We start from the raw sequence: 27,440 nt of genomic DNA on the forward strand, positions 1-27,440 counted from the left end.
CTCCACCAAAGGGAAAAGTTCCTTCCTGTCTACCCTATCTATGCCCCTCATAATTTTATACACCTCAATTGTGTCCGCCCTCAATCTCCTCTGCCCCAAGGAAAATAACCCTAGTCTATCCAATCTCTCCTCATAACTCAAACTCTCCAGCCCAGACAACATCCTGGTAAATCTCCTCTACATTCTCTCTGGTGCAATCACATCCTTCCTATAATGCGGATTCCAGAACTGCACACAATACTCTAGCTATGAAGAAGAATTGCACAATATCAATCTTAAAACGTACACTGCTGTTGTTTGAATGGACGTTCCTTTGTTCTACTCCTGAGTGTAATGTGAAGCAATATTGTCTATAACCTTAAGAATCTTGCTTGCCTCTTAACATGAGCTCAGCTACCTCCTGTCCAAGTTGAAACATCCAAGTTTCATTTGTCTTCTCTCAATACTCCTTACACTAGGGACCAACCTTGTAGCTCTTCTCTGCACTGCATTAGCACTTGGACACATTTCTTGGAGACCAGGACTGGATGCAGTACTCAAAGTACCGCCTGACTGGAGCACTAAAAATTTTGTAGCATCTAATGATAATGACATCTAGAGACTTGATCAGTTCTTAGAAGAGTTATTTAATTTAGGAAGGTCCAAACTTTTTGTCTGATGCCCATAGAACCCCAGAGATCACGTATCAAGTTAACATTGTCAGTAATGCTTCGATATCTCGGATGACAGACACTAATGGAGCTTGGGGTTGTATGTAAGGAGGAGGAACTGAATAGGTACTTTGCGTCAGTCTTCACAGTGGAAGACACAAGTGACATCCCCAAGTTCAAGAAAGTCGGTGGTGGTGGTGGTGGCGGTGGGGGGGGTGGGGGGGTGCGGGCAGAGGTGAGTACGGTGGCCATTACCAAGGAGAAGGTGCTAGGAAAACTGAAAGGTCTGAAGGTGGATAAATCACCTGGACCAGAAGGATTACACCCCAGAGTTCTGAAGGAGATAGCTGAAGAGATAGTGGAGGCGTTAGTGGTGATCTTTCAGGAATCACTGGAGTCAGGGAGGGTCCCAGAGGACTGGAAAAATCATTAATGTAACCCCCCTGTTTAAGAAGGGAGTGAGGCAAAAGATGGGAAATTACAGGCCGATTAACCTGACCTCAGTCGTTGGTAAGATTTTACAGTCCATTATTAAGGATGAGATTTCAGAATACTTGGAAGTGCATGGTAAAATCAGGTAAAGTCAGCATGGTTTCATCAAGGGGAGGTCATGCCTGACAAATCTGTTAGAATTCTTTGAGGAGGTAACGTGTAGATTAGACAAAGGAGAGCCAATGGATGTTATCTACTTGGACTTTCAGAAGGCCTTTGACAAGGTGCCGCACAGGAGGCTGCTCAGTAAGATAAGAGCCCATGGTGTTAGAGGCAAGGTACTACCATGGATAGAAGATTGGCTGTCTGGCAGGAGGCAGAGAAAGTGGGGTAAGGAGATCCTTCTCAGGATGGCGGCCAGTGACTAGTGGAGTTCTGCAGGGGTCAGTGTTGGGACCACAACTTTTCACTTTATACATTAATGATCTAGATGAAGGAACTGAGGACATCCTGGCTAAGTTTGCAGATGATACAAAGATAGGTGGAGGGACAGGTAGTATTGAGGAGACGGGGAGACTGCAGAAGGATTTGGACAGGTTAGGAGAATGGGCAAAGAAGTGGCAGATGGAATACAATGTGGGGAAATGTGAGGTCATGCACTTTGGTAGGAAGAATAGAGGCATAGGCTATTTTCTAAATGGGGAGAGAATTCAGAAATCTGGAGTGCAAAGGGACTTGAGAGTCCTAGTCCAGGATTCTCTTAAGGTTAACTTGCAGGTTGAGTGGGGAGTTAGGAAGGCAAATGCAATGTTGGCATTTATTTCGAGAGGACTGGAATATAAAAGCAGGGATGTGCTGCTGAGGCTTTATAAGGCTCTGGTCAGACCAGAATATTGTGAGCAATTTTGGGCCCTGTATCTCAGGAAGGATGTGCTGACCCTGGAGAGGGTCCAGAGGAGGTTCACGAGAATGATCCCAGGAATGAAAGGCTTAACATATGAGGAACATTTGAGGACTCTGGGTCTATGCTCGATGGAGTTTAGAAGGATGAGGGGGGATCTGATTAAAACTTACAGAATACTGAAAGGCCTGGATAGAGTGGACGTGGGGAAGATGTTTCCATCAGTAGGACAGACTAGGACCCGAGGGCACAGCCTCAGAGTAAAGGGAAGATCTTTTAGAACAGAGATGAGGAGAAACTTCTTTAGCCAGAGAGTGGTGAATCTATGGAATTCATTGCCACAGAAGGCTGTGGAGGCCAGGTCATTGAATGTATTTAAGACAGAGATAGATAGGTTCTTGATTGGTAAGGGGATCGAAGGTTACGGGGAGACAGCGGGAGAATGGGGTTGAGAAACTTATCAGCCATGATTGAATGGCAGAGCAGACTCGATGGGCCGAATGGCCTAATTTCTGCTCCTACGTCTTATGGTCTTATCCACCAGTGAGGCACCGGCACTAAGGAACAGGTCCTTCCAAACCTTCAGATCCACAAATTTCAACCAGGACAAGAGAAATAGAAAAACGAATTGGATTGATTTAGATAGGCCTCGTCAGACAGATGTAGCCTATAGTCTGTTGTTGAGACAACCCCTGGCGGATGCGAGAGGATATGCGGAGTTAGAGAGCTGCAGGTACAGGCCTCAGAACTACAGAGAGCAGGTCCAGAGGGATGTTTAGTTGGCCTGGACCCATAATGTAGGCAACAGAGTCAGCCAAGAGAGACAGAAAACTCGTCATCCCATGGGTTTCTTTTGTTCCAATGTGACTGATCTCTGAACTGATCAGAAATGATTGGCTGGGCTGAAAATGGCTGAAGGGTCAGCGATCGCAAAAAAGTTCTGGACTTAGGCTAATTCACAACTGTACATTATTACACAGAAAACTAAAGATGAAGGTTCGAGGCCCCTGGAGCAGGACATTAAGGTTGAAAATATTAAGATAAATCAGGAATTAGCGATTAAGGTGGTACAAAGTTTTGATTTTAAAAATCTGAAGGCGAAAGGAGAGAGAAATAAAGGAGGCAACAAACGCCCCCATTTTCTGACTCTGGAAAAGAACGTGGAGTGGGAGACAGCACAACAATACCTTCTACTACTTTCAGATTGGAGCCTTCCTGCAGGCCTTCAATGGATTTGAGTTCAGAGAAGTTGTCCAGGACATTTCCATCCAGCTGCAGAGAGAAGCATGTGCGATGGCAGGTGTCCTCTCTGTCCATAAGGACCTGATGGATTTCCTGCACCATCTCCTGGGGAGAAACCTAGGAACAAATTAGGAAAAATAAGATTAACTTTGCCATGTTTAACAAGGTAAAACATTCCGAGGCATTCACAGGAACATTCCCAAACAAAATTTGGCATCAAAACACGGCATTAGGATAGATGATCAAAAGCTTGGCCAAAGAGGTGAGTTATACTAAGTGTCTTAAAGGAAAAAAAAGGTAGAGTGGCACAGAAGTTTCGTGGGGGGGCCACAGTGGAATTTCAAAGCTTAGAGCCTTGGCAGCTGAGGGCACAGCTGCCAAGTGAGGAGCAATGAAAATCAGGGACGGGCAAGAGGTCAGAATTGGTGGCATGCAGAGAGCTGGTGCTAATTCTCCTCAAATTTTGACAACAGATCAGCCATTGACCAATATAGCCACAGTGTTCAAAGTTCATATGTAGTCAACCCTGCAAATTGCTCTATTCCTATAAAAGTGTACAGGTAGAAGTTCAAAAGCAGCCTTTCCTTATCCATGAATAAATTACCAAGCCCCCTCCCCACCATTTCAAGACACTGTCACCTAAGTTTTATATGGGCATTTTCCCATTCACTTTAAAACACTGACATTAAAATAAGGTCAACTGAAAACCTAGCCTCACCATGCTGATGTTGGCACATTGCCCCCTTGGATCTTGTGACAATTAACATTAACCCAGGGTTTAAAGTCAATGTATTGCTTACCGAAACCCAAGTGATTTGCTACTTAAATTGTCCTTCTCACATTGACCATGGTCCCTCTCGGTTCAAATGAAGCTGATCACAAACTTGAGGGACAATCTCACTGTTCCACTAGACAGCACAGTTTTTCTAACCTCAATGACTTGAGCAACTTCAGACCTTAACCACAGCTTCCATTTTCTCTTAGGAAACTTGATTCTGGTAATGTTTAAGTTTGTTATGGACAAAGAAATAGACAAGTTGCAAAAAAATGTTTTGGATTGGGGGAGAGTGGATTTTAGTAAAATAAGGCCGGATCTGGCCAAGGTAGACTGGGAACAGCTACTTTTGGGGAAATCTACAGAGGAACAGTGGAGGGGGTGTTCAAAACGGAAATGGGGAGGGTATAGGCTCAACATGTTCCATCTAGGGTGATAGGAAGGAGTAACAAGCCCAGAGAACCATGACCAGAGATATTCAGGTTACAATGAGAAGGAAAAGAGAAGCTTTTAGCAGGTACAAGGGAAGCAAATCAGCAGAGGCATTAGTGGAGTACAGAAAGTGCAGGGTGGAGCTTAAGAAAGCAATTAGGAGAGCAAATAGGGGATATGAGAAAGCTCTGGCTGGTAAAAGTAGGGAAAATCTCAAGATATTCTATAAGTGAATCAATGGGAAGAGGATAACCAGGGAAAGAGTAGGGCCCATGAGGGACCAAGGGGGCAATCTATGGGTGGAGCCAGATGACATGTCTAGAGTGTTGAATGAATACTTCATGTCCATCTTCACCCAAGAGAATGAGGATGAAGGTATTGAACTCTGGGGGAGAGACTGCGAGGTTCTTGAGCAAATTGATATAGGGAGTGACAAGGTATTGGAGGTGTTGGCAGGCTTAAAAGTGGACAAATCTCCAGGTCCGGATGATTTGCGTCCCAGACTGCTGAGGGAGGCAAGGGAGGAGATCGCAGGGGCTCTGACTCAAATTTTTAATTCCTCTCTGGCCACGGGGCAAGTGCCAGAAGACTGGAGAACAGCTAATGTGGTTCCGCTATTTAAGAAGGTTTGTAGAGATAAGCCAGGGAACTACAGGCCAGTGAGTCTCACGTCAGTGGCAGGGAAACTATTGGAGAAAATTCTGAAGGAGAGAATCTATCTCCACTTGATCAGGGATGGTCAGCATGGTTTTGTCAGAGGGAGGTCATGCCTAACAAATTTGATTGCATTTTTTGAGGAGGTGACCAGGTGTATAGATGAGGGTAGTGCAGTTGATGTAGTTTACATGGATTTCAGCAAAGCCTTTGACAAGGTCCCACATAGGAGACTTACAAAGAAGGCAAATGTACATGGGAACAGGGTAATTTGATAAGGTGGATTCAAAATTGACTTTGTTGTAGGAGACAGAGGGTGATGACAGAAGGATTCTTTAGTGACTGGAAGCCAGTGTCCAGTGGTGTACCACAGGGATCTGTGCTCGGTCCCCTATTATTCGTCATTTCTATAAATGACATAGATGACTATGTGGAGGGTAGGATTAGCAAGTTAGCGGATGACACAAAGATTGGCTGGGTGGTTAACAGTGAGGTTGAGTGTCTTGGGCTACAGGAAGATATAGATGGGATGGTCAAATGGGCAGATAAGTGGTAGATGGAATTTAACCCTGAGAAGGGTGAGGTGATACACTTTGGAAGGACTAATCTGACAAGGAAGTATTCAATGAACGGCATGACACTAGGAAGTTCTGAGGAACAAAGGGACCTTGGCATGTGTGCCCATAGATCTCTGAAAGCGGAGGGGCATGTTAGTGGGGTGGTGAGAAAGGTATATGGGACACTTGCCTTCATCAATCGAGGCATAGAGTACAAAAATAGGGAGGTCATGTTGGAGTTGTATAGAACCTTGGTGAGGCCACAGCTGGAGTACTGTGTGCAGTTCTGGTCACCACATTATAGGAAGGATGTGATTGTACAGGAGGGGGTGCAGAGGAGATTCACCAGGATGAAACATTTAAGTTATGAAGAGAGGTTTGAAAGGCATGGGTTGTTTTCACTGGATTAGAGAAGACTGAGGGGTGACCTGATCAAGGTGTACAAGATTATGAGGGGCATGGATAGGGAGCAGCTGTTCCCCTTAGTCGAAGGGTCAGTCACAAGGGGGCATAAGTTCAAGATGAGGGGTAGGAGGTTTAGGGGGATGTGAGGAAAAAATTTTTTACCCAGAGGGTGGTGACGGTCTGGAATGCACTGCCTGGGAGGGTGGTGGAGGCGGGTTGCCTCACATCCTTTTAAAAAGTACCTGGATGAGCTCTTGGCAGGTCATAACATTCAAGGCTATGGGCCAAGTGCTGGTAAATGGGATTAGGCAGGTAGGTCAGGTGTTTCTCACGTGTCGGTGCAGACTCGATAGGCCGAAGGGCCTCTTCTGCACTGTGTGATTCTGTGAATGTACCAGAGCTGAAGGAAGGTTGTGTGTGAGCTGGGATGGGGAAACCCTCCCCCAAATCATTATACAGTTAAGAATTGGTATCTATCTCCTTCCCAACACCCCCTATTCTATTTGCTTCTTTCTCCTACTCACAGGTCTGGGGCACTGGAACTTGGAGCTTTGCCAGACTTTCCAACCTCCTGCCTGTTCCCTCCTACTCTAATCCCAACCGATGTCTCTAAATTCTCTTGCTGCTGCGTGCACCCTGTTCATTTCAATGTCCAGTACTTTTAAATTGTTGTACGCGCCACCTTAAAGGACCAATTTATGAGTGACCTGCACGATACGTTTTAGTTGCTTCGCAGTGGCGCACAGATTAGACACAACACTGCCACTCCCGAAAACCAGACTGCTTCAGATCTGCTGTCACCACTCGCACATTCTCAGGGTCTTGGATGTATCTTTTGTTTTGCCAATTATGGCCTCTTTTTCAGTCTTGTACCATCGTAACTTTGGCATTCACCTAATCACAGGTTGCTCCTTTTTCCTTCAAGCTCACTTTTCCCTTGCTTTGTTCCTCTTTATAAGATGTTGTTACAACACAGCAGGTGGTAAAGGTCGAGTTGTTTAAATCCCAGAGGGAAACTTGAACAACTGTCATAACCTAGATTTTCAATTGGTATGTTTGAGATGCAGCTCTGAATTCAGGAATAAAACCACCAAGCCTCAAGAGGTTGTATTTTAATATAAAACTAATTTGAACATTTATTAATTTAGCAACAAATTTAAACACATACGTATGTCTACAAATTACTACCAAAATAACTTTTAAACAAATACCCAAATTAATCAAACCCAGGTAAATTTTTACCAAGGCAATAATAAACCCATAGACTTTAAACAGACACCAGGCAAAGCACATTTGACTGTACAAATTCAAAATTAAGTTCTTTTCAATTTGGTTCCTTTGCAGACACAGTTGTAGGCCTACAGGCTGGTTAGATCTTAAATTCCTCTGCCCCCCCACACAGAAACTCCTCTTAGTTTATAGCTAGCTTCCCCTTTGAATGTAAATTTTCCATTGTATTACTAGTTTTTAAAAAAAATTTTACCTCTCCTAACAATAATCCTTTCATTCCACCAATTTTATTGGTAATATAAACACATTGCTTGGTGTCTCCCAGATAGGTGCAAGATTTTACCCATTCTTTTGAATGGTTTACTCAACAAACGCAAATTGCACTTTGGCTTTTAACTTACGTTTATCTAATTACTATACACTGAAGTATCCAGGCTAGCTGGCTTTAATCCAATTAAGACACACACATAGACACAGACCTTACTACAAGTCCAATTTAAAAATAATTTCCAATAACATTATACACAGTAATACCTTCACATCGAGCCCCCCCCTAGGTGGTATGCCTTGGCGACAAATTTCTTCCACCAGGAGCACAGCTTGAACTATGCAGCTCCTGCTTATAGACCTGAAGAGCCTTCGTGGCTCCTTGCTGCTGTTGCGCGTCTTTTACCAGGATCTGATCAAAGTTTGGAGCATGATCGCCTTGCGCTGCAGCTCTCCCCAGTCAGGAGTAGAGGCTGTCGTCAGGGAGCCGCTGCTCAGGAATCCACACCTCCACCAATACCACTTCAGGTGGCTGGCGGAGGAGGCGCTGTAGCTGTTGGGGTGACCAGGGTCGGGGACGGCTGGGTGGCGGAGGAGTGGGCTGGATAACACCTCATGAATTGGCACATCGTGCGTCCATGGACGTCCAGCTCATGGCCAATGCCATTCACAACCTTGGTATGGTTGGAGGGGTGAGTACAAGAGAACCACCCTGGTACAGGCAGTCAGTAGCACCTAGAGGGGAGTGTGAGAGGAGGAGTCAGGCAGTCAGCAACACCTTTTTAAAAGAAGGGGCTTACATGTAAGCAAGAAACACAAGCAATAGGGAAATAAAGTTAAGTCGAGGCCTGGTAAATAAAGTTGCATAAGTAAACCAAAGTAAAATAAGGTTTTATGCAAGGGAAGTAAATTGAATCCATTGCAGCACAGCTTGGTTGTGTGGAATGCATGTCTTGTAATATGTGGAAGTTGTGGACGCTACCAGTGTCCTAGACGAATGCATGTGCAGGAAGCGTCTCCAGCTACAGAACCTCGAGCTCCAGGTTTCGGAGTTCGAGTGGTGACTGAAGTCACTGTGGCGCATCAGCGGGACTGAAAGCTACGTGGATAGCACATTCAGAGCAGCTTAGGAGCCTGGAGGAATGGGTGACCGCCAGGCAGTCCAAGAAAATTAGGCAGGTAGTGGAGGAGTCCCCTGGGGTCCCGCTCACCAATCGGTTTTCCATTTTGGATACCGGTGAGGACTTTGGTTCCTCGGAGGAGTGCAAGTCAGGGCCAAGTTTGTGGGACCACAGGCAGCTCAGCTCTACAGGAGGAGAAAGAAGAGTAATAGGGGGTTGATGCAAAAGATGTGGGCAGGATTCTCAATTAGTACTTTGTCTTCATTAAGGAGAAGGATGATGCAGACTTTCTAGTTAAAAAGAGGAAGAATGTGAAATATTAGATACAATAAGCATAGTGAGAGAGGGAGTACTGGAGGCACTGGCATCCTTGAAGGTGGATAAATCATCAGGGCTGGATGGACTGTATCCCAGGCAGTTGAAGGAAGCCAGGGAGGAAATAGCAGATGCTCTGAGGATAATTTTCCAATCCTCACTAGACACAGGCAAGGTCCCAAAGGATTGGAGGTATGCAAATATTGTACCATTATTTAAAAAGGGTGCAAGGGATAGTCCAGAAAATTATAGGCCGGTCAGTCTGACTTCGGTGGTAGGAAAATTAATGAAAACAATTCTGAGACACAGGATAAACTGTCACTTAAAAAGTCATGGGTTGATCAGGGCCACTCAGCATGGTTTTGTTAGGGGAAGATCGTGTCTTATTAACTTAATAGAATTTTTTTGAGGAGTAACAAGGAAGAATAATGAGGGTAGTGTAGTGGATGTTGTCAACATGGATTTCAGTAAGGCATTTGACAAGGTCCCACATAACAGACTGATCAGGCAAGTGAGATTCAATGGGGTACAGGGGAAGATGGCAGGTTGGATCCAAAATTGGCTCAGTGACAGGAAACAAAGGGTGGTGGTCGATGAATGTTTTTGGAAATGGAAAACGGTTTCCAGTGGTGTTCCACGGGACTCAGTGTTGGGGCCCTTGCTGTTTCTTGTATATATTAATGATTTAGATTTAAATGTGGGAGGCATGATTGGGAAATTTGCAGATGACACAAAAATTGGCTGTGTAGTTGATAGTGAAGAGGATAGCTGTCGACTCCAGAATTATATCAATAGTTTGGTTGAGTGGGCGGAAAAGTAGCAAATGGAATTCCATCTGGAAAAGTGAGGGGTAATGAATTTGGGGAAGGCAAACAAAGCAAGGGGACACTCAAACAGGAAGCTATTGAGGGGTTGAGCAAGTGAGAGACCTTGAAGTGCATGGCCACAGGTCCTTGAAAGTGGCAGGTGGACAAGGTGGTCAAGAAAGCATTTGTATGCTTTCCTTTATTGGGTGAGATATTGCATACAAAAGCAGGGATGTAATGATGGAACGGTATAAAACACTGGTTAGGCCACAACTGGAATTTTGTGTACAGTTCTGGTCACCACCTTACAGGAAGGACATAATTGCTCTGAAGAGGAGAGTGCAGAGGAGTTTTACAAGAATGTTGGCAAGGTTTGAAAATTGCAGCTATGAGGAGAGATTGGATAGGCTGGGGTTGCTTTCCTTAGAGCAGAGGGGGCTGAGGGGTGACCTAATTGAGGTGTACAAAATTATGAGGGGCCTATATAGGGTAGACAGGAAAGACTTGTTTTCCTTAACTGAGGGGTTAATTACTAGGGGGCATGGATTTAAGGTGATTGGTAGAAGGATTAGAGGGGACATGAGGAAAAACATTTTCAACCAGAAGGTGGAAAAGCAGTGTCAAATGAGTGGGAGGCAAAGGTGACATTCTCCGGGCACAGTGTAGGCGTCCCCACAAAGAAAAAGGGCGGTACTGTCAAATCTAAAGCCCTCTGGTTATCCCGAAGTACATAGGCCATGATAAAGCAGAAAAAGAAAGCTTATAACAATCATAAAAAACTTAATACTGTAGAAAACCTAGAGAGAGAGTATAGAAAGTACTGGGTGGGCGTCTGGAATTCATTGCCTAAGTTGGTGGTTGAGGTTGAAACATTCAACTAATTTAAAAGGTACCTGGATCTGTATCTATTGCTGTAACCTGCAAGGCTACGGACCAGGCGCTGGAAAGTGGGATTAAAACGAGCGGCTAGTTTCTTTTTCTCTTTTTGGCTGGTGCAGACACCATGGGCTGAATGGCCTCTTTCTGCACCGTAATCTTTCTATGGTTTGTACTCAGCCACAACAGCACACGAGGTCTCAAGGAGGTTCAAGTGTGCGGTGGACTCCCGTCTGAGTGTACCCCTGCTTGGGTGGAATTTCACATCGGCTGACCACTCCCTCGGGAGCTGGAACCCCAACATCTGAGTTGCCTCATGGAAATGCCCTCTGTGCCTTTTAGCTCGGTGCAGAGGGGTTTTCTGTGGGGGCTGCTGCTGCACACCCTTCACCTCCTTGCCCTCGCCCACTGTCCAGACATACCTTGATGTGCCCTGTTGCCGTCTGGCAATAGAGGTCCCCAGTGGAGGGCTTGCTACCCACAAGCCCTCCCGCTTGCCATTGGGGACCTGGGGTGGAGGGTGTTGAATGCAGCAGTCCCATACAACTGTAGGACGCATCGGTTCACGGACTCCCAAGACTCCTGTGTTTTTTTGCGGCCTTGAGGAGTCCATGGACCATGTGTACATGGGTTGCTGTAGGCGGCAACCCCTTTTTAGTTATTTAAAACATTTATTACTTAATTTTTGGCTGCACTTCAGTCCCACACTCCTAGTCTTTGGGCACCCGGTGTAGCGAGCGGCAGGGAGGGAGGAGGGCCTCCTCGTGGACCTGCTCCTGGGCCTGGCCAAATTGGCCACCAACAGATCCAGGCAGCAGGCGGTTAAGGCCCCCGCTCCCCCACCCCCCACCTGACTCTCTGCCCCTCTTCCACGGCTATGTTCGCTCACTGGAAAGCGAGGCCAGAGGCCTTCTGGTGATCGATGGGCACCGCAGGGGGCTGGGGTGCACTACTGACCCCTCACCCCCACAATCACATTTTAATTTGATTTTTTGCAAGTTGCCTTTGTGTTTCTGTTCTTTAGTTGCAGTGCCCCTTTAAGGGGTTATCCACTTTCATTAGCCTGTTTGACCTTTAGCTGATAGGTCCCCCTTATTGCTAATTAGATTGTACTCTTTTGAGAAAACTATGTAGTCCTGAGGTAGGGTCAGCCTGGAACTTTACGCCTGTCTTCCACTCCCCTCAGGAGGCTGCCAGACCTGCTGAATGTGTCCAGCATTTTCTGATTTTATCTTATCTGCTTTTGTTAAGAGTTCCTTAAAATACCTCGTACGGTGAGAGGAGGGCAGCAAAAAAAAAAAAGCAGACCAGAGATGGAAGGAGGGTTGCCAGGCAACTTGCAGTGTGCCTTTTCTTGTCCAAAGTAACAAAAGTCTGGGAAAACACCCCCATCAGTCGCCCCAGATTTGAGGTGCATAACCAGACAAGGGGAAGAAAGTGGAAAACAAACCTACACACAAGAGAAAGGCAATTGGGTATTCTCCTGGCCCGCAGCACACAATTAAATTTATTTGAGATTGAAACCAAGCTGACGTTGAGGTCTCTCAGCTGTGAAACACTGCTGTAATATAGGATGCTGCTGAATACCTCTTCAAACCTCAGCAGGGTTTCAAAGGCAGATATTTCCATGAGTAGCCCTGCTCCCAGTTTCTCATGATAACATTCGGCTGGAGAAACCCTGTGAACCAAGTCCAGCTTCTATTAAAATCGGAGGCTTGACGCCTACACCCGTTTGTAATCACTTTGTTAGCTTGAATAAAGTCTGCTGTGTTTTCCTGGCATGCTGGAGGCAGGAAGGAGCCAGAGAATAAATTGTATTAATTTAGTCCAAATGGTCTTCAAATCCCTTTGGATCTGGCTCTGAAAGGGTTAATTTTCAAGATCACAGAAGCTGAATTCATTTCCAAACATTTGTTGGAGACTTTGTCCGTCACAGGGATGGATGGGAATGTTCAGTGAGCCTTCACTGATGAATGCACATGCCTGCTGAAAGCAGACAGTACCAATGTGGATCCAGCCCTGTCTAGCTCAAACCTGGCGAGGATGTGAATCATCTCCACTTTAAACGCTCCCGTGTGTGTGTGTGTATGTGCAAATGCATATAGAGCAGGAATGTGGAGGCTTACCCAAGCATCTCTGAGAAGCGAGCAGGAAAGGAGGAGCTGGAGAAAGCAGGGGGGATGGGGTTAGGGGGAAGAAAAGCCTCAAGATGTGACTTGCATCAGCAGAAATTTCCATTCTTTTACAGGAGTTTGAGATCCTAACTCTGTGCCAAGTTATAAAGAAACAAAGAGAAAGACTTGCATCTATATAGTGCCTTTCAGGACCTCCGGATCTCTCAAGTGCTTTATGGCCAATGAAGTGCGTCTCGAAGCCTAGTCACTGTTGTAATGTAGGAAACGCAGCAGCCAATTTGCACACAGCAAGCTCCCACAAACAGCAATGCGATATTGACCGGATAATCTGTTTTAGTAATCTTGTTTGAGGAATAAACATTGTCCAGGACAGCGCAGATAACCCTCTTGTTCTTCTTCAAAGTAGTGCCACAGGATTTTTTTTTTAAAACATCCACCTGATGGAGCAGATAAGGCCTTGGTTTAACATCTCATCCAAAGGACAGCATCTCTGAACAGCACAGCTTTCTCTCAGTCCTGCACAGGAGCGTCAGCCTAGATTTTATGCTCAAGTGGAGACGGCGGCGCAGTGGTAATATCACTGGGCTAGTGATCCAGGGGCCTAGACTGATGCTCTGGGGGTAGTGGTCCAAATCCCAACACAGTAGTTGGTGGAATTTAAATTCAAATTCATGGTAATAAAAATCTGGAATTGGAAACTATTCTCAGTAGTCTGTCCATGAAACTACCACTGTTTGTTGTAAAAACCCACTAGGTTCACTAATGTTCTTTAGGGAGGGAAATCTGCCCTCCTTACCTGGTCTGGCCTATATTTGACTGCAGACCCACAGCAATGTGGCTGACTCTTAAATGCCCTCTGAAATGGCTGAGCAAGCTATTTAGTTCAAGGGCAATTAGGGATGGGCGACAAGTGCTAGCCTTGCCAGCAATGCCCACACACCATGAAAGAATAAAGAAAAAAACTCTGGAACAGGACTCGAACCCACAGCCTGGTGACTCAGAGTCAAGATTTCTAACCACTGAGCCAAGGCTAACACATGAATTAGCTTATCTCAGCCACACTTGCAGTAAGCGTGCTGCAGTTAGCCTTGGCACCCCTGCATTAGAGAGGGAGAACAAGTTTAAAATAAAAAAAAGAGTTCCTGCCCTGGCTTGGCCTGTGATGCCCTTTGCAGTCAAATAGCCCATTAAGATTCAACACCAAGCTGCACACATAAACTGCCCCTTCAGCCATGACCATGGAGCTATAAGTGAGCCTGAGGAAATGATGGATAACATTTCCAGCAACAAAAAAAAACAGGCAAAATTCTAATTTGACGGAAGCCTCAGGCCCTTTAAGGGATTTTACACTTCCAGTTCTTAGACCAGGTTCTCTTTCAGGAGGAGGCTTGGAAAGGTTGTTTTTCATCTTGATCTTTTAATGCCATTGCATCATCCCCAAGCCCTTGGAGCTGCATCAGCAGCATCTGTTATACTGCTCCTTCACATGCTCTCCCGGGAAACACCCAAGCGGAAGCTGAGAAAACACCCTGTGATGGTGCAAGCGTGGGCCTGCGAATCTCACTGCAATCAGGTGTCACAGTCTGAAGACCCACTCTCACAAACAACACATTTAGAACTCCCAGCCATTTAGATTTCCCTGATGCTTTGGCTCGCAAGCAGAATTACATTGTGCGGTGAGGAAAAGGCCAAAACACACACACTCTTTCATATCCTCAGGATGCTCTGAAGTGCTTCACACCTCCATTATTTCTGAAAACATTGTCTCTTGTTTTGCAGGCAAACGTGGCAGCCACTTTTCTGGAACCTACCATGTCGATGCGATGGATGATCAGTTAATCTCAACATTCATGAAGGAATAAATGCTAGGCAAGAAGTGCTCAAGCCAAAAGGCGGTGTCTTGGTTTTATGTTGTACCCATGCTATCCTAGCACGGACTCAATGAGCTGAATGGTCTCCTGCTGTGCCACTGACTCCATGACTCTACAAAAGGCAGCACCTCCGACAGTGCAGCACTCTCTTTGTGATGCTTTGAAGTGTCAGCCTATATTATGTGCTCAAGTCCTAATGTAAGGCTTGAACACACAGCCTGTCGACCTTGTCAACATTCAGGCCGAAGATGATCACAGACATGATCCCTGGTCTGCAAATCTCAGTCAGGGCAGCAGCAGAGGTGCTTCACTTGGCCTCAGTGTTCAAAGGTTACAGATGGAGAGCGGGCTGGGTGGGTTTTGAAAAAATGAAAAGAAAACACAAACCATAGAATTACCCACCTCTCCCACTCCTGCTTGCTCACCTGTAACAACTACTACTACTGCTACAACAAAGTGTAGTGTAGATATTAGGGAAGGAATAGGGTCAGGCATGGCTGTGATCGTCACCACCGTCAAATAACCAGCTGATATGCCACTTGGTTCAAATACTGGGAGGCCTGCCAGATAGGTCAAATTATACCCTTAAAAAGAGCTGAGGAAGCAGGGTAGGGGTGGAAGTCGAGGGGGACAATTTAAATAAAGCCTATTTAAATTTTTGCAACCTTGATGTAATCCAACATTCTGAACCAGGTATTTGTTTATAAAAAAAATGGTGTTGATCTTCCAGTTCCTCCCGGTCGCAATAACTAAGTATGTAACGTGAAGGTCATAACTACATGTTAAGAAAATTGAGGTTTAAACCTCAAATTACCCTTACAGAAAAATAAAATTCCAAGACACATCTTATGACACAATTCCATCAACACCACCCCATCTTTTCCAATTTTCTCCTTTTCCTCAGGATGTGCCTGCAGTACTTTACCCAATTGGCTAATACTCATCTATGGGCCTGGGCAGTGCATCTTCACTACTATTCAACTGCAGAGGGCACCACAGCCAAACCAAGCCTGTCACACAATATCCACACTGATACTGTTTAACCCTGGGTCACCGAAAACTGGATGGTGCTTCCCCTCCCCTAGGGTACTGAGACCAACTGTAATACCCAGCCTGGCAGAGAGAGGGGGCTAATTCAGCCCAGGCCTGCAAACGACTCCGGCACCTCAGGGTCCAACTAACTACCAGGAAATGTCTTCATCTACTAAGCCACGGGGCAAGAGGAATTTTCATAAGGTGCAAGATTTTTTAACCAGTAGAGGGAAAAGGAACAATGCACATCATCTATTAAGATCACATTACTGTGGATGATTAATTACTCATGTCAAAAGACAACAGCAAACTTTAAGAATCATATAGCCCATCACCCCTATGCTATTTCTTTCAAAGAGCTGTCCAATTAGTTCCACTTGCCTGCTCTTCCCCCACAGCCCTGCCATTCTTTTTCCTTTTTCACATATATATCCAATTCCCTTTTAAAAGTTGCGACTGAATCTGCTTCCCCACCCTTTCAGGCAGAACATACTAGACCATCATAACTTGCTGCGTTAAAAGTAAAATCTCAATTCCCCAGGATTTCTTTTTAACCAAGTATCTTAAATCGGTGTCCTTCTACTGACCCACATGCCAGTAGAAACAGCTTCTTCCTACCTGCTCTACTCTCTCAATTTTGAGCATCTCTATTAAAGTTCCCCTTAACCTTCTCTGCTCGAAGGAGAACAATCACAGCTTCTCTAGTTTCTCCAGGCAATTTTAGTCCCTCAATCCTGCTATCATAGAGGGAGATGGTAGCATAGTGGTAATCTCATTGGACTAGTAATCCAGAGGCCCAGGCCAATACTCTGGAGGACACAGGTTCGAATCCCACCACAGCAGCTGGTAGAATTTAAGTTCAATTAATATAGAATTGAAAGTTAACTTCACGGAATTGAAAGCTAGCATCATTAACGATGACCATGAAACCAATCATCGACTGTCATGAATACCCATTTTGTGGAAATCTGCCATCCTTGCCTGGTCCATGTGACTCCAGACCCACAACAATATGGCTCACTCTTAACTGCCCTCTGAAATGGCTCAGAAAGCCACACAGTTCAAAGGGCAAGTGACTCCCACATCCCATGAAAGAAGAAAAAACAATTCTGGTGAACCAGTTTGACACGCTCCTTAAAGTATGGTGTCTAGGATTTAATAAGGGAGCTGCCTTCTGAGTTAGTGTCAATAGGGAGAGCGGGACAAAAACAAAAAAAGAGACATTGCAAAGTTGAGAGTTCTTTATCCAAACTGCACAGTAAAACATCAATCATTTCGAGGCCTTCCAAAATGTGCTTTTTCCAAGTAAAAAAGCTTCTCAGGGTCCAAAGAAAGAACTAAAAATATATATTTATGTAGCTTTCTGGGCTATGGCCAGATGCGTTTCATACTTAGGCAGCCCATCCAAACCCACAACCACTACCACTACCACCTAGAAGGGCAAGGGCAGCAGGCACATGCGAACACCATCACCTGAAGTTCGCCTCCAAGCCACTCACCATCCTGACTTGAAACAATATTGCTGTTCCTTCACTGTCGCTGGGTCAAAATCCTGGAGCTCCTCCCTAACAGCGCCGTGGGTGTACCTACACCACATGGACTACAGCAGTTCAAGGAGGCAGCTCACCACCACCACCTTCTCAGGGGCAGTTAGGGATGGGCATCTCATCACCCTTTTCACGTATATATCCAATTCCCTTTGAAAAGTTGCTACTGAATTGGCTTCTTCCGCCCCTTTCAGGCGGAACATTCCAGATCATCATAACTTGCTGCACTAACACTTGCTTCTCAAGGCCAACTAGGGATGGGGAATAAATGCTGGCCCAGCCAGCGAAGCCCACATTCTGTGAATGGAATTATTGTAAGTGCAATGCCTGCTACATGAGAAAACATTGCAGCAATTTTTCACATAGATAGATCCCACAAACACCCCTGAAATGACTGACCAGAGGACCGTCAAAACGTTCCGTGCATTTGAGAAAATCAATAATAAAAATTCTGCGGCTGCACGAACTCCTGGTCAATTCTATCATAAATTCCAAGGTCCACAATTATAATGAGTGCTTCCACTGGTAGGAGGGTGCAGCTGCAGCATGACAAATTTACTTGGACAGTTTCCACTGCATATATGAACAAACGAATTTATTCTGTATTCTATCTTTATTGTTATATTTCATGACTTCAATATGGGGGTTTAATTACGTCCCTGTTCCCCCCCCAAATCCTCTAACCTCACTTTACCTGAAAATTGAACCTGGTCCCAAGTCCACGTATGCATCAACACAGAAGATCAATGAGTATGATATGCTGAAAGTCTTAATTCTAGTACGTACTTCCTTCCTGAATCGCTCTTTAAACGCATCTTCTGACTCACCTCCAGTAATGCCATGGAAGATACACTAATACTGTTATATTTAAAAACATTTTTTTTTAAGAAAGAGGCAGCAAACAAGCACGCAGAGTAAAATAATTTATGGATGGATTACAAGATTAGAAAAAAGTCACATTAAGAGAATTGAGTATAAATATTGCATTTAAAGAGTGAATGCAATCTCCCAGATTCGATTTAATTGGTGTATCTGGTGGAATCAGATCATCTATTTAAAGCACAGCCAATTTCCACTCCTTGGCAGAAAGCAGGAGGACATTAACATGGGTTAGTGATTACATCCGTCTCACATTAAACCTCCAGTTCCTTGCTTCACCCCAACTCTTATGAGCTGGATGGTTCCAACAATGACCTGCAGATGTAGCAAATAATGGCACGGTCTCGCTTAGAAGCTGCAGCTGCAGTCAACAGGAGGCTTTTTGAATGATTATTTATGTAGAAACTAACAGGTGCTGAAGCACCTTTTCCAGCAACAGAGAATTGGAGCAAAGGGTTTAAAAGGGAGCAGCTGAGTAAACAGGCGTCTACCTGGTCGGATCACCTTCGTTCTCCAAATATACATACCCATCACAAGATGTGAGCAAGACAGGCATCCTGTTGATTCAGAAAGGCAGTGCAAATGACTTAGTCCAGTATCATATAAAAACCTAGGGCCTCTGCTAGTTCACATAAACCGAATGCCACCAATACTTCGCATTGAACCCAGGCCTGCAGAGAAAGATTTATGGGAGTCTTAGGTCCTTTTTGAACGCTTTTCGAACAGCGAAGTCTACTCTGTAACATGGTTAATCTTTCTTCTTCATTCTGCATCCACAGCACACCATTAGGAATGCGGGCCATGTGACACCATTAAACCTAGAGAGTAACGTTTAATTATCTGAAGGTTTCTCCATAGGACAGCCCTGCAGATGCCATCAGATGGAAAGTAATTGAGAAATGCATGGGAACCCACTATAAAATAGATGGAATGAGGCTCAACTTGCCCCAGGGCTTTTCCCCTAACCATAACAATGTAGGATGTGATGGATTCTCCTGTCACTTCAATGGATGAGTGATCAGCAAAAAACGGTTTACAATCTACTTCCATGTCGTCTCATGTGTGATGTTGGACCAAGTCCTGATTTGCATAATGGATTGCAAATACTGCAAATAAAGTCAGTGTTACATACAAACCTAGAAAATAGGGGCGGAAATAGGCATTCAGCTTCTCGAGCCTGCTCTGCCATTCAATAAGATCATGGCTGATCTGCTTGTGTTTCGAATTCCGACAACCTTTGATTCCCTTGCCTGATAGGAATCTATCTACCTCCGCCTTAAAAATACTCAATGAACCTGCCACCACCACCTTCTGAGGCAAAGAGTTCAAAGTCACACAACTCTCAGAGAAAAAGATTCTCTTCATCTCTGTTCTACAATGGCAATCCCTAATTTTAAAATAGTGCCCCCTAGTTCTAGACTCACCCACTAGACCAAACATCCTTTCCACGTCCACCTTGTCAATACCATTCAGGATCTTATTAATTCAATCAAGTCACCCCTCACTCTTCTAAACTCCAGTGGAAGCAAGCCATCTGTCCCACCTTTCCCCATTAAACAACCTGCTCATTCCAGATATCAATCTAGTAAACCCACCTCCAACACATCCTTCCTTAAATAAAGAGGCCAAAACTGCACACAGTATTCGAGATGTGATCTCACCTACGCCCTGTATAACTGAAGCATAACACCCTTACTTGTATGTTCAATTTCTCTCATAATAAAGGATAGCATTCCGGTCGCTTTCTTAATTACTTGTACCTGCATACTAATTTTCTGTGACTAATGCTCTAGAACACCTAGATCCCTCTGCACCTCGGAATTCTACAGCCATTCTCCGTTTAAGTAATACAGTGCTTTTTTATTCTTCCTACCAACACCACATTTTCCACATTATAGTCCGTCTGCCATACTTTTGCCCACTCAACCTATCTATATCCATCAGCAACCTCCTTGTGTTCTCTTCACAACATCATTTTTTACCTATCTTTTGTTGGAGGGATGGGTGTCCTAAAGGCTCTGGACTCGGTTCTCCTGAAATGTTGAAGTGGCTTGACGTTAGAGACTTCTCCATTTGGGTCTGTCCAAAGTTGGCTTTCCCCCCAAGTACTGGGATCCAGTTTGAAAGCCCCAAAGTTGGTTTTCTGATTGACTTTATCTCCAAGTTTGGAACATCCTGTGGTGGGGGTTCCCATGCTCCGCTGGCTGTACAGTACTGCCTTTGGTGCGCAGAACTCCTCCATGTGAACCACATGATCGATCCAGCGAAGCTGAGCTCTGGGGAGCATGCTCTCGATGCCAAGTAGGCAATGCCTTGCAGGAGCCTCGGTGTTGGGGATTTTGTTCTGCTGAGGTTGTAAATAGATCTCAAAACAGCCAAGATGGAAGGTTTCTAGTGGCTTTGTGTGACGCTGGTAGCTTGTCCAAGTCTCACACCCATAAAGAAGCGATGTAAGAACCACTGCCTAGTAGACTTTATCTTTGTCCTGAGACAAACGCCATGCTTTTTTCCAAAGTCAGTGGGTCAGCCTGCCAAACATTGCACTTGCTTTTGCCAGGCGATGGTTGGTTTCAACCTCCAGCGAGAAGATACTTCCAAGACAGCAAAACTTCAGTACTGAATGGAGAGGTGTGCTGTTGATAGTAACTGTGGGGCCTTGGGGTACATGGCCAGGGGCAGGTTGATACAAAATCTCTGTCTTCTTCAGAATTATTGTCAGGCCAAAGTGTTCTGAGGCTAGGATGAAGCAATTGACAAGCAGCTGAATGTCCTCCGGACTATGTGCTATGAGTGTATTTGTCCGCGATCAGCAGCATCTATTTAGCTTCCTAGCACTTAATAACCGGTATACACTCACAGCAGAAGCAACATTCCAGTTCTGCCTGTTATGAAGATAGTTTATAACAACACCATCTCTTGATCCAAATGAAACTGGAAACCAGCCTCAAATTAAAGACTGCAGGTCCTAATCACCAGTATCTAATGCCAGATAATATTTGGACAGTCTACGATAAAAAGCCAGGAGCATATTCATTCAGAAAGAAACTAATACTAAGAGTCCAGGTTATCCACATAGATCTCTACTTCCCAGCTCACACCCTTCACTTGGAGCAGTTGCTAGTGAAAAAGTGGCTACCCACCTTCCTCCACTACACAAATTCTCTCCCAAAACCATTCCTCTCTTCCCACCTTCAAAAACACAACTACGCCCACCTTTTACCACCGGTCCATAACTCCTCCTCGGTGCCCATTCTCCCCTTTCCTTTCTGAAGTTCACTGGGATATTTCACAATGTTAAAAATGTAATTGTGCTATTGAATGCGCACAATGGTGGGTACGTTAACTGGTGAAAAACCAGTGAGACACATATTGCGCACAATCCCCCTAATAGTTTTCACAGACTGCCACACCAACAAAGGGGATTTTCTAATTTCAGATTCTGACAGGCTTGCTGTCTATTTGCAGAATTTTCAGTTTTTTTATTTCGGATCTCCATACTTTGTGGTTTTCTTAACCACCCTAAAGCTTCAAGAAAAGTTGGAAATAGCTTGGAGGCTGCCAAAAAGGCACTGGATTATGGATTAACAAGCCTCTGTTTGAAACCTAATGCACTTTCTCAAAGCCAACTGACTTGGACATGAACTGTTACCACACTAACCTGCAGGTCAAAAGGTTCTATCCCAGGGACATGTATCTTGACAGTGAATCCAGTATCCTGGATAACTATTACTTCTTGTTCATTCCCATCATCTGCGTGGGTCTCGCCGTCTTCCCTCTCTTTGTGGTTTTCCGCCTCAGAATGATCATGCCCACCATCGCCGTTGACTAATGGCATGCCTGATGAATGGGCTGCAAATAAAACACAACAGATGAAGAAAAAACAATTCCCTCAGCATTTCCAGCAACCAACAATTTACTCAAGTCAAGCAACCAAATGCATCATTATCACTAGCAAACAGTCTCTCACTAACACTGTGACAGTATGAGTAATAGGACTTGGGTCACCACTAATGTTTCAATACAGCAAGTGCCCCAGTCTTCAGAAGAAGGAATTGCCTTAGGTCATTTCTAAGTTGCAAAGTAGCAGTAAAAACAAGCATGTTCGTTTGGCTGAAGAGCAGCATAAAGTACTTTAGGTGCCAATCACCTCTTAGAAAGTGATTGGGGAAGAGAGGGAGAAAAGTCAATTCAAAAGGAGAATTGTTGAAAACTGGTTCTTGAAGGTAAAACCTTCCAATGAGCAAATTAAAAACAATGGACATTAATACTGTCCCAAATCACTGTACAGAGACTGGGTAACAAAAAATGAATTCTCCAGACTGGCAAGCTCCATTTCGCACATTTGACAAGGCTAAAGGAAATTAGTGTGTGAAATTCCTACTTTAGCTGCCTGGCTGGTTTAGTGAGTAAACGTGCTCAAGTATAGGTCAGCACATTCAAGGGGTGAAGAAAACCATCCTTTTGTAATGCGCCAAGATTATCTGACATCCACCACTTAGTTTTGAAGTCAAATTATCTTAAAATTCACATTGCATGAAGACAACCCATTTAAAGTACATTTTCTCTTTGCAAAATATGAGACTGCAATTTGCTGAGAGCTTTGGAGCAAAAAAATTGGTTTCATACTTCTGTGCAGTGAAATGGCCAGGGAAAGGAAAGAGAGCAGGGAGGGAAGAACCATGAAGCTCAGCGAAAAAACAAGCCACGACTGAAAGGAGTTTCATGTCCCTTTCGAGTGGGAAGTTACACTGGGGGCTTTTTATAAATTACTACACTCCAAGTTAAAGATGCAGATTTTTTTTTATATATATATAATTCATTCGCGGGACAAAGGCATCGCTGGCTAGGCCAACATTTACAGCCCTTCCTTAATTGCCCTTGAGAAGGTGGTGGTGAGCCACCTTCTTGAACCGCTGCAGTCCATGTGGTGTAGGTACACCCACAGTGCTGTTAGGGAGGTTGCTCCAGGACTTTGACCCAGCAACAGTGAAGGAACAGCAATATAATTCCAAGTCAGGATCGTGAGTGGTTTGGAGGGGAACTTGCAGGTGGTGGTGTTCCCATCTATCTGCTGCCCTTGTCCTTCTAGGTGGTAGAGGTCATGGGTTTCAAATGGTGCTATCAAAGGAGCCTTGACAAGTTGCTGCAGTGCATCTTGTAGATGGTACACACTGCAGCCACTGTGCATCATTGGTGGAGGGAGTGAATGTTGAAGGTGGTGGATGGGGGGCCAAACAAGTGGGCTGCTTTGTCCTGGAAGGTGTCGAGCCTCTTGAGTACTGTTGGAGCTGCAGTCAATAAGGCAAGTGGAGAGCATTCCATCACAATTATGGTTATTAAAATTCAACCATATAACCCTGGATAATACACTTCTTTCAGCCAAACAGCATATTACTTTATTAGAGTATTAACTAAAACGTATGATGCATACACCGATGGGTGCACCATGACTTGGGCGGATTCCATAGATGCGATCCCATTTCAAACAATTAACAGATCAGATGATATCCCACCAAATGCATTTATTAAATAAAGCTTTTCTTGCTCAAAATAATCACTGGAACAGGTAAAATTTAACAGGCTATTTTCATATTGAACTTTTTAAAAAATATATGTTATTATTGGGATATAGGTGACCTGACATGGCATTATTAATCACCCACCTGCCTTGCCAGACCACTTCAGAGTCAACCCGTGTAGACTTTGACTAAGATTAGCAACTTCCCTTCTCCAAAAGGCATTATTGAACTAATTATAAGGCCCAACAATCCAGCAGTTTTTAAATGGGTCATATTTTTTCTTGGTACCAGCCCATAAATTAATAAAATCGATCGAATTTCAGATTTTTAGACAAGATGCTACACCTAGGCCCTATCTAAATATAAAAGCAAAACACTGTGGATGCTGGAAATCCAAACAAAAAAAATGCTGGAAATATTCAGCAGGTGTAGAGAGAAACAGGGTTAACATTTCAGGTCAATGACCTTTCATCGGGACTGGACATAAAAAAGATCCCACAGCACTAGCTTAAAGAGCAGGTCATCCTCCATGTGCCCTAACATTCCTGCATCAACCAACACTACCAAAAACAGGCCAACGCTTGGTGATATCTTTGCTATTTGTCAGTTCTTGCTTTATGCAAATCAGCTGCTGTATTTGCCCATGTTCACAGTGATTGCACATAATCCATTGCTTATAAAGTGCTCTGGGGTATCTGGAGGCTGTTATAAGATGCCATCTAAATACAAGCTCTTTCTCGAGTGTAAACATCTCTAGTTCACAAGTCTCACCGATTATAACGGCCACAAGTTCATACAATGATGGAGGTGACAGAGGCAGCTGAGGACATGAAAATACAGGCATTCATCAGCAAGACTCAAGATTAATTTACAACTGGGGCAGCTGTGAGACACCATGAAATCGAGGGCATACGTCAGAATTTTACACGTTAAGTGATCCAACAGTTTAAAGCTAATGATTCTTGTTGATGAATGCCTGAACTTTTACACCCTTACCTGCCTCTGAACTCGCATTAGTTAGGAAATGTTATATCTGTCTCTGGACTTCTGTACAAGAGGTATGCAACTGATGGTAGACTCAAGTGGCCAAAGAACCTAGAAGTGGGATTTATCCACAAGATAATCCTGCATTCGCATTTTGGATCAAGGTAACGTTTGTCAGTAGAAGCATTATTTCAGAGTAACACTCAGATTAGCAGTGGTTGAGGAATCAGGGGTTCTGCATCTAACACTCCCATCACCATTTCAGTCCTCCAAAAATCAGTGACCAACAATCTGATGACTACAATAATCTTGGTGTACAATAAATTGAGGGTTTAAAGCTGAAAATTACAGATAAAGTTTAAATCAAACGGCAATTACCGGGTTAAGCCCAATTTATTTTCTTTCAGCTTTTCTTGAAGGATTTGTTCAACTGCACAAGAGTCACGCAGTGCACGCACCCACTGGCAACAGGGACCTTGCAGCATGAAAGATCACGTGTCCCTGAAGTAGCTACCACACTGCGACCAAACTACCACCCCTTCCGCCACTCCCCCAGGAGGCGTTTCATGTCTAAGTGAACGTTTCCCATTTCTGCATCGGTTACAGGTGCTCACAGCAACTGGTCACCGTAAAATTTCACTGGGAAACAGCCGACATAAGGCACATTCCACACCTACAGCGAGTAATGGTCCCACAAAAGGCAGCACCTCACCCTAGGACCCTACTGATGAGCTGCCTAGTTGGTCGAAAGAAATGACGTGAAAACGCTTGAAAAACCCCTGTGAAAGTGAAACCGAACACGGAGAAGCAAAGATGCACCAGCAAAAAAGCCGGATTTGTTAAAAAGATAAAAACCACAAAAGAATTTGTATTTTTGCTTCCCGAATTTGAGAGCTTCCACTTACCTACAAACAGATTAGGTTTAACAACATATGGTTTTACTGCGTACTACATTTTGGCATGATACTTCAAGGATCGTAGTAACAGACTTCAGAAGAGACTGGAGAAATTGGCAGACACACTGCCGATGAAATTTAACACAGAGAAGTGTGAAGTGATTCATTTTGGTTGGGAGAATGAGGAGAGGAAACATAAACTGAATGGCACAATTTTAAGGGGTGGTGCAGGAAGAGAGGGGCCTGGGGTCCATGTACACACACCTTTAAAGGTGGCAAGACAGATTGAGAAGGCTGTTTAAAAAGGCATTTGGGAGACTTAAAGCAAGGAAAAGTTATGCTAAAATTTTATAAAGCACTGGTTAGCTATCAGCTGGAATGTTGTGGCTATGTCTGGGCACCACACTTTAAAAAAGACAAGGCTTTGGACAGTGTGCAGGGAATATTTACTAGAATGCTACCAGGGATGCAGAGAGACTAGAGAAGCTGGAATTGTATCCCTTAGAACAAAGAAGGTTAAGGGGAGATTTGATGGAAGTGTTCAATTCATAACAGGGTTTGATGAGAGTAAATAAGGAGAAACTGCTTCCAGCAGAAGGGTCCACTACTAGAGGAAACAACCAGAGGTGATGAGGAAAAAGGTATGTTTTGTGCAGCAAGATGCTATGATCTAGAACGCACTGACTGAAAGGATGGTGGAAGCAGATTCAATAGTAACTTTGAAAGGGGAACTGGATAAATAAATACTTAAAGAAAAAAAAAATTGGAGGACTCTGGTGAAAGAGTAGTGGAGTGATTAATTGGAAAACTCTTTCAAAGAGCCAGCACAGGCCAGCTGGGCTGAATGGCCTTCGCCCGTGCTGTATCATTCTATGAATGTGGTATATATCCCTTATTTGTGCAATGCTTTTAATGGTGCTTTAGTGGGGATTAAATTGAGTTATCAGAGAGACTTTTTGTGGCTGTTTTTTCCTTGGCTTGGGGTAGAGTGACATGGGAGTCCTCACCCCCAACATCTGCATTCTTTTCTGAGCCAAACGGACAGCAGTGGAACATGAAAAGTTCACCCATGGCGGAGCTTTTGGCTAATTATAGCTCCACCGCTTCCTTCAAAATTATATGAAATCTATTCCCTAAAATAAACTCAAAACATTTACCCTTTGATGATAAAAACAAGGCACTTCTATTTACTCAGATCAATCACAAAAGGTACATTCATACCCTCAATGGAACAGTGAGTGAAGTGCTTCAGGTTGGGGGGGGGTGGTTCTATTGACACAGACACCTCCAAACTTTGATCTGAGCTTGCGGGACTTGTGTAGTCATAAATGTGACCTAATGGTTGGAGGCATTAAAGATTATTTTTGGGTCCAAAGGAGAAATAGTCTCAGGGATCAACAAGACTATTTTCCTCCCTTATTGAACTTTGGCCCCACGCTGCACTTTACCCTGAAGCATAGCGAACACACATTTACTCTCGAGTCCGAGGTCCACAAGAGCTGGGGTTACATGGAGTCAGGCTGTTTTGATCTACCACTGGCCACCTTTGCCGAGGAACTGCTGCTGAAGATGGGATGCAAGTGCACTATTCAAAGAGCTCCCACTATTTTATATATTCGTTGGCTAATATATTTCCAGGAGGAATGCGAAAGCAAAATGTCTCAGGTGCTGGGACATAAATACTTGTGCGTGGTTTGAAGACAGGGGCTGTTTGGGGTTGGGGTGTGTGTGTGTGTGTGTGTGTGTGTGTGTGTGTGTGTGTGTGTGTGGGGGGGGGGGGGGGGGGTGGTGAGCAGGGCAAGGAATTCAGTCCTCGAGGGGTTAAAATGTGCTATGCTAGAGCAAGAAAATAATTAAAAGCTGTCAAACTTCACACTGAATAATTGGTTACGGTCAATGCTACTGCTGCCAACC

The 27,440-nt window shown here is 44.3% G+C and overlaps 1 protein-coding gene across 3 annotated transcripts in view; it reads right to left on the reverse strand.

Moving 5' to 3' along the window:
* cluha (clustered mitochondria (cluA/CLU1) homolog a) overlaps positions 1 to 27,440 on the reverse strand; it is a 106,826-nt gene that overhangs the window by 49,150 nt on the left and 30,236 nt on the right. For all 3 annotated transcript variants that reach the window (XM_041197204.1, XM_041197203.1, XM_041197202.1), the window contains exons 2-3: positions 21,786 to 21,976; positions 3,171 to 3,342 (exon numbers count right to left, since the gene is read on the reverse strand). In XM_041197204.1, coding sequence (XP_041053138.1) covers positions 3,171 to 3,342; positions 21,786 to 21,962 — 349 coding nt within the window. In that variant the 5' untranslated portion in view covers positions 21,963 to 21,976. The remainder of the gene's footprint in view (positions 1 to 3,170; positions 3,343 to 21,785; positions 21,977 to 27,440) is intronic.

This window comes from Carcharodon carcharias, chromosome 10 (genome assembly GCF_017639515.1).
Source record: "Carcharodon carcharias isolate sCarCar2 chromosome 10, sCarCar2.pri, whole genome shotgun sequence".
NCBI lineage: Eukaryota > Metazoa > Chordata > Chondrichthyes > Lamniformes > Lamnidae > Carcharodon > Carcharodon carcharias.